Source organism: Penaeus japonicus, unplaced genomic scaffold, assembly GCF_977035675.1.
Source record: "Penaeus japonicus unplaced genomic scaffold, GWHDUDI00000001_assembly GWHDUDI00000019, whole genome shotgun sequence".
NCBI classification, from domain to species: Eukaryota; Metazoa; Arthropoda; class Malacostraca; order Decapoda; family Penaeidae; genus Penaeus; species Penaeus japonicus.
Window position 1 is genome coordinate 12220869 of NW_028234421.1, and position 11100 is coordinate 12231968.

General features: G+C 35.9%; 1 protein-coding gene and 1 long non-coding RNA gene across 3 annotated transcripts in view; one reads left to right on the plus strand and one right to left on the minus strand.

Annotated features, from left to right (window-relative positions):
* Positions 1-215: 215 nt before the first annotated feature.
* LOC122264779 (uncharacterized) overlaps positions 216-11100 on the minus strand; it is a 24882-nt gene continuing 13997 nt past the window's right edge. For both annotated transcript variants that reach the window (XM_043033827.2, XM_086547365.1), the window contains 9 exons: positions 10183-10303; positions 9296-9319; positions 6300-6419; positions 5847-5932; positions 5219-5319; positions 4468-4617; positions 3457-3632; positions 1001-1439; positions 216-615 (listed from right to left, as the gene is read on the minus strand). In XM_043033827.2, coding sequence (XP_042889761.2) covers positions 353-615; positions 1001-1439; positions 3457-3632; positions 4468-4617; positions 5219-5319; positions 5847-5932; positions 6300-6419; positions 9296-9319; positions 10183-10303 — 1480 coding nt within the window. In that variant the 3' untranslated portion in view covers positions 216-352. The remainder of the gene's footprint in view (positions 616-1000; positions 1440-3456; positions 3633-4467; positions 4618-5218; positions 5320-5846; positions 5933-6299; positions 6420-9295; positions 9320-10182; positions 10304-11100) is intronic.
* LOC147469760 (uncharacterized) lies at positions 6415-10562 on the plus strand. Its single transcript, XR_015191895.1, has 2 exons — positions 6415-9839; positions 9910-10562. It is a non-coding gene; the product is annotated as an uncharacterized LOC147469760 (long non-coding RNA).

The window sequence follows — 11100 nt, forward strand, 5'->3', positions numbered from 1 at the left end:
ACATATATACATTATACATATACATATATATATATATATATATATATATATATATTATATATATATATATATATATATTATATATGTGTGTGTATGTATACATGTATATATGTATATATGTATATATATACATATATACATATATACATATATACATATATATACATATATATACATATATATATATATATATATATATATATATATATATATATATATATATATATATTATATATGTGTGTGTATGTATACAATAATTAAACAAATGGAAGAAAGGAATTCAAAGTCAAGGCAACTTAATGACACTTTGAATAAATAACCGCACACTCTGACAGATGGGGTCAAAAGGTCATCAGGGATTCTCCACCCCCAAGCACTGCCTTTTTTGTGGGCTGAGGGAATCGCTGCCCAGTTTGCGTTTCTCACTCAGACCATAAGTCGAAGCAGTGGGTGAAATGGTAGCGGGAGCCTCAGAGGGGAGCTGTCCTCCTGCACTCATACTCATGCCATCAAGCTCATCGCTGTCGTCATCCAGACAAATGATCTCTTCACTCTTGTCATCTTCCTCAGCTATGTCCTTGTACACGACTTCCTCGCTATCAATGATTGGCACATCTGTGGCCAGAGGGAGAGATTCATGTTAGTGTTGAGCCCTTGAACGGAATTCTGTTTCATTTCATTAAGAGCTTTTCAGTTTCAGATAGAAAGAGGAGCAGGTTTGATCTCTGAGCAATTAATCATTTACATTAATGCTAATTTGCCATCACTTTCTATCACTGTCACTATCACTATATTAATGCTATGATAAAAAACAATAATACCAAAATTATAACAATAGTAATAATGTATATATACAATATCATGCAAAAATTAAGAAATAATTAAAATAATTAATACTACTAAGCAATCATAAAATCAAAATCCTCATAAATATAAACATGACAAAAATCAAAAGAAAAAAGATATCCTCAGTTGCATTCCAACCCCCCTAGAGCCATACCTTCTTCCGAGTCCTCAATCTCCTCCTCTATACACGCACTGGCCAAGACATCATTCAAATCGTCGTCTGTGACATCTCCGTCATCCTCGAAGTCTTGTACGCAGTTCTGTCCCACTATCTGTTCCTCGACTTCTTCTTCTTCTTCATCATCTTCCCCATCATCATCCCCTTCTTCTTCTTCCTCCTCCTCTTCCTCCTCTCCATAATCCTCCTCTTCCTCTTCTTCCTTCTCCTCCATGTCATTTTCTTCTTTCATTTTTGCCTCTTTCCCCTTGTCCACTTGTTCTGCCTCAGACACTTCCGTTCCTTCCGCTGCTTTTACACTGCCCGCTTCTGCACTTCCCTCTTTCTCCTCCTTCAATTCCGCTTTCCCTCTCCCGGCACTCTTGTCAGCTGTCTCTCTCGCAAAAGCTTCTTTGTCCACAAAGTCTTGGAAAATCTGAAAAATGCAAACTACTCTTATCTTTTGATCATTTCAAATGCACATTCTGTACAGCATCAGTGTCAGCATCAGCATCACCCTCACTCTCACTCTCACTGCTTGTCTTCATTTATACTGTGTTACTTACAAAACATTGATGTTATTATAGTAGGATAATCATTATCATAATTCTCATTATCACCATCATTATGATAAGGTAATACTGACAAAATTACTAAGTCAGTGTTTACACTTGTCTCTAAGTCTGATTCCTATTCACAGCATAATACTAATGTCATAAATGATATATTCTTTAAAAGTGCTCTTGATAATCTGAATGTTACATGACACTCTAAGCCTCTTGTTAGTCTCCATCCCAAATTGCCTCGTCCTTCATTATGTACCACACACCCAAAAACAAACACAGATCACAAGATTAATCTGATTTTCCACATCACAATTACACATATAAGGAGACCCTGCAGAAGAACAAGTGTTGTGAATAAAATTGGAGATTTATGATTCTATAAAACAAAGACAAAAATGTTGTATTCTCTCTATTTAACCCATTCCCGACGGGGGAATTCTAGCCTTGAATGTCCAAATGCCGGGGCGTTCGAATTATTAGGCCTAAATCAATTGAATGGCTGGCACAATACTGTGCCGCCCGGCAACTGGGCTTTTGAATGCGCGGTACACATGCTGTACCACCCGTCCTGTGTGGGTTAAGATAAACATTTACATTAGTAATATGATACTCCTTGACTAAATGTAATTGTAACTCTAAGTTCTACTACCATCTTCTAAATTTTACCATGAAATATCAATCAAGCAATTTCAAAGTAAAAGTACAATAGATTAACGCTTAACCCATTCACGCCAGTTGATGTCCTGAGACGTCATGCATTTTCTCGCCGAGTTCAGGGCGGGGCAGTTGTCACATGCTGAAACATCATTAACCCATTCACACCGCATGACACATTTCATGGTTTTTGCATCAGACGCCAGCAACAAGATATTTGGTCAAGGCCGGCGCTCAGGGTGAGCGAGCAGACAGCCCAGGCTCGCAGCTAGTGCACCCAAGAATCCCGAGGCGTTAGGCCTATGCATTCGAAAACCCCAGTATTGTGACCATTCAAAGCCGGAATCGCCCCCGCGTGAATAGGTTAATAGATCACTAGATTGTTCTTACATATAATCATTTTTCATAGTTTCCTAGACTCTATTACTTAAATTAGGTGTCTGGATGTTATAAAATTATATAAAATGTAAAAAAAAAATTATGTCACAGAAAATTATGTGATATTGATTGGCCAAGAAATAAAATAGTGTAAAATATTACTAAAGTAATACTATTTCTAATTTGTCAATTATCTGTGATATCACATCAATTCAAGTCACAAAGTACATGCACATACTCATATGTACATATATGATTATTTATATTGTTCTTCTTTTTGTTTTGGTAAAAAAAAAAAAAATCAGTATAAACATGTTTTTTGATGCCCCAATAATAAATTGCTGCCACTTTCCATTGGTATTTTCAAATAGAAGTGAAGAATATAGGCAAAGTTCAATAAAATAACACTAGAAAAGCATTGCAGTAACATACTTTTCAACTAAAATAACTCCTCTAAACTTGGCAATATTATTATGTGCCTTTACATTGTAGACGTTTTCAAGAAAACCATAAGAATAAAGTGGGTAAAAAACGCTCTGTGAGGTTTAGCGGGAAAACAACCCAGCATAGAGCGTCATGCACTTGTTATCTTCCCTGTGTAATCCGGCATGATAGATGCAGAGAAAAGGAGTCTGCTTTACCACAATGAAAGGAACAGGCATCACTAGATACAAGCAGTTATAATCTATGGTGTTTTGGGGAAAACTATTTTCCATTTAAAGTAGGAATACTGAAGATCATACCAATCCCGTCCTTTTAATATCCCAAGACTCACTATTTGAAGACTGGATATCATGGCGAAGAATCAAAGGCTAAATGGGAGATTTCAACATTCATACACGCATTATTACCCACCTCATCTAACTTCTGCTTGGCTATGGTCTCATTCTCTTGAAGTTTGCGACTGAGCTCCTCATCATTTGCCGCTGGGTCTGGCATTTCGTCATCAGCGTAGCTATAAATGTTATACAAGTCATCACTTTCTCTTCTTTCTTTCAGTATTCTCCCCACATCTCGGAATATATCTTGAGCTGTGCAGGAACGAGGAAAAAAATCATAAAATGAGATTAAATGTCAAAGAAACAAACTGTTTTGTCTCATAAAAAAGGATCTGTCGTGATAATCAATACAGTATTTAACCTGTTAACAACAGGTGACAAGATATCACATAAAGTGGTGGTAGTGTCAGCTGCTAGGGACAAGATATTTCGTCGTGGCTATCCTCCTGGCTGCCGCACTGGGTGATCAGGTATATAACGCTTGGCTGCAGCCCGAGCGGGCGAGAATTCCGAGGTGTTAGGCCTATGCTTTTGAAATATCCTAGCATTTCGACCATTTGGAGCCAAAATAGCCCCATCGTTAACAGGTAAACCCATTCATGACAGGGCTATTTTGGCTTTAAATGGTCAAAATGCCGGGATATTCTAAGCCTAACGCCTTGGGATTCTCGGCTACATTTGCCCAATCACCCAGCATGCCGGCCTTGACTAAATATCTCGTCCCGGGCGTCTGACCCAAAAAACAATAAACATTATGGCAAGTCAACCGGCGCAAATGGGTTAACCAGTAAGTTGCCAGCCAAAATGAGGCTCTTACCAGTTGCTGCTGCCAGCTTATTTCCAGTTAGATTTTTATTTTGCTTAAAAATTTAAAGGTCTAAAAACACTGTAGATAGTAACAAGACTTGATTCTGAACAATAAAAAAAATAAACTGCAAATTCAGAACAATAAAAAAAATAAACTGCAAATTCAGAACACTAAAAAAAACTTATACTGCATCAAAAATATGACTAATCTTTATGGTGGTGAGGCCACTGGAAGTCAACAGGTTAAGCAGCAATATAGCAATCTTTTGATGCACCTTACCTTGAACTCTGACTGTTTCTGGTCTCAGGGGTAGACTACTCTGCTTGGTCACTTTCTTAACGAGATTGAGAACATCAACATAATCAGGAAATTCTTTGTTTTTGTTCACCCACGCACTGATCCTCTTGTTAATCTCTGGATAGCGAGAACCTGCAAATAGATGCATGAAAATTACCATCTCAATCTCTCTTTCTAAAATCAACCTAAGTACAAAAAGAATGGAAAGGAAATACAAAAGGACTAACACAAATTATCAAACCAAATTGTTAAGAAACAGGACATAAAAACAACTTTATATACATTGTTAGAATATAAATACAAATAGTAAATTAATGTTTATACTTATAGACTTGTATTGTCAAAGCCTGTTAGTATTAATGGGTAGCAAGAATATAGCACTTAAATACATTCAAAGAAAAAAAATACTGAACTAATCACCATTTATGTATTACCAATCTAAAGAAACAATACTAACACCTATTTTTCTCTACTCTAACATCATCCCTCCCCCCTTCAGAATCAGTTTCAGTAGTTCAGGAAGCCAATCAATGCACTGTTTTGTATGCTTCCTCAAGCTGATTAGCCTAATCTATCATAACCTACCTTTACATTATCATCTCATCTCCACAACATAAAGAACTGACTTTTGCAATACAGTGATAAAAATTGTATGTATACACTATAACATGTAGATGTTCAACTTACTTTGTAATCGAATTCATTTTTTACAAGAAAAAAATCAGGGCATTACCTTGGTATTTGAACTTCCTCTCGATAGGGCGGCCTGTGGCTGGTGAACATTGAGCAAGTTTGCAGTAATAGTCATGTAGTTTACTAAACTGACGTTTTAATCTGGAAATATAGTGCAGCATCAGTGGTTAATTCCTCTTAACCCTATGACGACTGTGCGTCACACTCGTGTGACACAGCTAAATTCCCGATGCCGGGGCCAGTGTGACATTTACAATGCAATATTGCAATGGCCCAGTGTAGGGGTTTTCGCGTAGCACGTGCCCCATCGGGAAAGGGTTAAAAGACAATTTTGTTTACAAGGTTCGATAGAATCAGATATGGTTTGGTTAGTATGCATATTTGTATATTACATAATTATCATCAGTGATATCATCATCTAAAACTTAAACACTGAAATGATCTTTAAAATGATAATTATAAAAACTGATAATCTCTAAAGTTTGGTTCCAAAAATTATCTATTCTAATTAATTTTTCACTACCACAACAACAAAACAATTCTGACACATACCATATCTTATATCTTGTTGATATGCTGGGATATGCATGCTTTATCTGAACAAACAACAAATTTCTTGGATTATAAGAGTCATGCAACAAAAGATATATCAAAAATACACTTCCTACCTTTCCTCCACCAGGTAGGAAGAGTTGTCTTCGTCATCTAAATCTACTTCTGTATTTTCTAGCTCCTTAATCTTGTCTGATATTTCCTGGAAAAATGTAGTCACTATTAGAATCTCCAATAAATCTACAAACTGCTTTTAGCAAAAACACCTCCATTTATTCAACTCCAATTCAAAATGATAAATACAAAACTCAAGAGCACAGTTAGTATCCAAAACCTTGTGCATAAAAGTTTTAAATAAGTTTTGTCTAAATCTTGATTAAAATCCAACACGCACAAAATCTGAATAACACAAGATATAAACATTTCAACAATGCTGTATCTTTTAGTGAATAAGTTACACAGTTGTATAAAATACATAGATGTTTTTTTCCTTTGGTGTTAGATGATAGTTAATTTCTCAAAGTATTTTGCAAGGGTAAGATAGTGAAACAAAACATCAGTCACTTTACCTTCATCTTCTTTTCTACTTTTCTCAATCTCGAATTTCTCTTCTTCTCTTCCTCTGTGAGCTCAGCAGCTGGTTCTCCTTCCCCACCTTCCGCTGCAGTCTCTGTCTTATCGCCTTTTTTCTGTGGGAAAAATTGTGGAAGGGTGAAATAAATAACTAATCTTGGAAATAATATTGAAATAGCATTTGCATTCATCACCTTGAGTCACTGTGGGAAAGCACATCCTGTGGATTTTTTTTTTTTTTTTTTCTTCTTTTCTTTTCTTTTGTTCAAATCAAAGTTTGAGTTACAAACTTCTAATATTGTGTTCAGTATATCTAAATGCATCTAATCACCTCTGAATCCTGTCTCAAACAAAAAAGAGCAAGCTGATTGCAAGACAATATAGAATCCAAAGCCAAAATCAAAAGCAAAAAAATCACTTCACCAAACAGAGCCAAATGTTAACTCTGGTTTCTGCCAAGTTTGAGTCAGAAGAGAAGTATTAATGTTATAGAGATTTATTTACAATCACACCTTCATCACTTTCACCTTTATTTTAGAATGTGAACATGTTCAAGGTGAAAAAAGTACATTTATCCTTTTTCTTAAAGCTATAAGCCATTCCAAAATTATGGCAGGAACCTTTATTTTTTTTAAGTGCACAGTGTAATCACATTATCATATATTACTAAAGCATTTCACTTTGAACAATAGCTTTTTGGAAAAGAACACTATTATCAAACTATTGTGAATGGGCATTAAGAGAACTCTTGGAGTTTTGGTCTTAACCCATTCATGACGGGGGCATTCCAGCCTTGCATGTTACAATACTGGGGCTCTCAAACGCATAGGCCTAAATCAATTAAATACACGACGCCGTATGACGGCACCCAGCGAATGGGCCTTGAATGCGCGGTACCCGTGGTGTACCACCCGTCCAGAGAGGGTTAATGACAGGCATCAAGAGGCACATTGTAATTGCTTTCTTGGTGTATTTGAACCTTGGGCATAGTGATGCACTGTTTCACTTTAACTATAGTATAGTGGCACTGGCTAAAAATTAGAGGGATGAGGAAAGTGTTTTCACCGCCATCTGGGTAGCACAGACTGGCCCAAACAATATTTTCCATAAATTCATCATAAAATGTGGGTTTAGGCTGACTTTGGAACCCTGTACTTCTGGAGCTAGCATCATTACAGCCATAAGGCTTCATGACTGTGTGCACACTTCAACTGTGAGCAGATCCCCATGTTGCATCATATACGCATTGACATCCGTCCTTTAGGCCTAATCGGTGCCAACATGTATGTCATGACACCTGTACACAATGGGTTAACTCATTCATGCCGGGGCTATTCTGTCTCTATATGGTCGGAATACCGGAACGAATAAGCCTAACGCCTCGGGATTCTCAGGCGCCCTAGCCGCGAGCCAGCACTGTAAGCCTGCTCACCCGGAGTCTGAGCCAAAAACCACTGAAATGTGATAGCAAGTCAACCGGCGCAAATGGGTTAATAAGTAGAAAGTAGCAATACCTCTTAACAATATTTCGCATAATTTCTCTTTGTGGTTAAGATCATTGTTCTTGTATGTACATTCAATTTGTGGCCATAGGAATCAAAGAACCTCAACATAATTGAGAATTGCAGAACTCATGACAACATTCATAGAGTGATTGATTGTCACACAATATAACTAGGTACCACTGACATTAGGTAACATACTGGCATTTAATATCTAGCCACAAGGAATCTAGTCTAATTTTTTTATATTCAATCACTCTAACAATGTTTTTTGTGAGTTTTGTATTTCCTCGACATCTTGAGGTATTGTGGTTGCCTTGGCCTCAAATCACAGATGCACACAAAAGAAACCTAGCTCCACACCTCAGAAGGGTAAAAAATTAACCCTTACCATGCACCTTAACCCGTTAATGACAGGTGACAAGATATCACATCTAGTGGCTTTTGGGTCAGAAGCTGGGGACAAGTAATTTGGTCAAGGTTGGTGCCGGGTGAGCGGGCGCACAGCGTTTGCTCGTGGCCAGTGCGGCCAAGAATCCTGACGCATTAGGCTTATGCATTCAAGTATCCCGGCATTTCGACCATTTAAAGCCAAAATAGCCACGTCATTAACGGGTTAAATATACACTAAGCACATTGGCACTATAATCCACCCTAAATATCAATTTTTTCCCTCTTTATAAGAGGTATTACCCCCTTTCTGCCATTTGACATTTCCATTTTATCCCTGTGAATCCTCATTTACACTATCTGTATATATACACAACCATATATATACACAAATGTACATTTCTACATATAAATAATATATGCATTCAGAATTCACATTTTTTGTGAAAGATGGAAAGTGACAATCAAACTTCTGAAATAGATTCACATTTACCCTTATGACACCCTTAGTTCTTTTAAGAAATAGTTGACCTTTTTCTTTTTTTTAATCTGACAAAACAGATGAGAGAAATACTGTAGAATATTGATAAGGACAATAGGGATAAATCTAGCTAGGTGTAGGGAGAATACATTCTAACTAGCTTATTTACATAACAAAGGTTATTTCTACAGTGATCACTATCACAGAGGTCGTGCCTATCATAAATTACATTCTATCTACTTGCACTCTTTGCGGGGTTAAATCTTCTACAAGTATGCTTTTCCTATGCATATGAAAAAAAATGTGTAGATAATAGGCAAGCTCTAGGGAGAAAACTAATTTTCCCTCATTCATCATCACACATAAGTATTGCTCCAAATTCTAGAAAAGGGGATTATTAGTGACAAAAAGCAGAGTGACTTGATAAGACAAACGCCTCCACCGTGCTTTCCATTAAAAAAATAATAATGAATATTGTAATAATAACAATAATAATTGGTGCTTGTGTGTCATTGTGAATAAGCAAATCCACATCAATTCTCTAGCGTTAAGCAGCTGTGATGGTAAGGCTTGTGAAGGTGAACTTTCATCGCAAATGAACGTGGACTTGCAGACTCACCTCCCAGCCATCCTCTTCTGGTAACTGTCATCCAGACGGCCGGAAGACAAAGACAAGATGCTTTTAAAGAGTCAGGGGAAAGAATAGCTGCTGCTTCTCTTTAGAAAAGGAGTGCTAGAAATATTACTGCAGTAGAGAGGGCATAACTATAACCTCTACTATTAAAACTGTAACTCCCTTGCCCTCTCTTGTCGATGGTAGACCATCTCAACATATGTGATTTTTTTGTGTTTTTGTTTTACTGTTTTTTTGCATTATATATCTTGTAACAAAAAATTAAATGAAACTAAAAGCAAAATAACTGAGAGCAATAAAATCTGATTGTTCATAAAAAAAATCATTCTTATGGCCTTACATAATATCAATATCAAGTTTATGATTGTAGTCTTTTTGCAAATAAAATAAGTTATAAAGTCAACAAATGTTCTTTTAATCATACTCTTTACTGCTCATTCAGTAAATTCAGATGCTAATCTTTCACAAGAAAAAAAAAATGCACTCACTCTGAGAAACTTGCATATTAAATGCTTTGTTTTAGTCTTGGGTTAAACTTCTTTGTAAAATTTTGTGATGGCATTTTCCATTTTGACACTATTCAAAACCCAATACCCTAGATGTAATGCCAATTCTCATAAGTAGGAATAGAGCCAACAACATAACATTGCACAAAGTTTCTGTTTGGTTCTGTATACTAAAACCATACATACACCTCGGAAATTTCTCAAACAAACCTATCAACCTTTTTTTCTTGTTTTCATACCATGGAGTTCACACTCAAAGAATTTCTCAAAAGAAAGTGCAACACGTGAGATTTTTCTTTTTGCTATACTTTTTCCTCTTATACCCCCAAACTTCTTGGGAAAGAAAGTGAGCTCTGGGTAACGTACCTTCTCCCCATACGGCAAGTCCTTGTAGTGCTTCAAACTGTCGAGCAAGTCTTTTATAATCACGTATATATTGTCGAGAGTAAGCTTGCGGGTTGAGGACTCCACCAGACTGATGAACTTCCTGTTGAATAACAATGCGATGATTATCAGGCACTTTTCTAAACATGGTTATAGAAGGTAGACTGATAGGTATATAGTATATGTGTGTTGATATCCAGGCTATTTCTGAAACTTTATATTCAAACCAGATTTTTTTTATCTCCAAAAGTATAAACTGGAGGGTACATTTTGTTTCTGATGAATACACTATACTCTATATTGACATATATCACACAGATATAATTCTGGACTGGTAGTAATAGGACTATTATGAGCCAATATTATGAACTCTCTATCTTAAATTTGATTCTGGTTTAACTACTGTATTTTCACAAACTATTTTCTCTCCTTTCAATGTTAAAATGCTTACAGTTTTTCTCTCAAAAACGTTATGGATGACAAGAATATATTTCCTTCGGATATCATTATTTATCATTCTCAATTCATTAATGAAGAAATCAAAATGTCCATAACTTATATTCCCTGGTGAAACTATTCAGCCTTATGAATATCATTTTCAATGTTATCACAATAAACTTTGCTCATATTTTCCTACTGCCAGTCTTCCAAACTGACAAAATACCAAATTACCAATTTGTTTAAATTGTAATAACTATAATACAGGATAATAAAGATAATCCTGATTATAGTAATGATAATGATAATAGTCATGATATTGAAAACAGAAAAAAAATAACAATGATAATGATAATATCATCAACAAATCCAGAAAACATAACAATAGCATTATACTATTGTTATTAAGAATAATAATAATGATGATAATAATGTTAATATTAACCCTCTCTGGACGGGTGG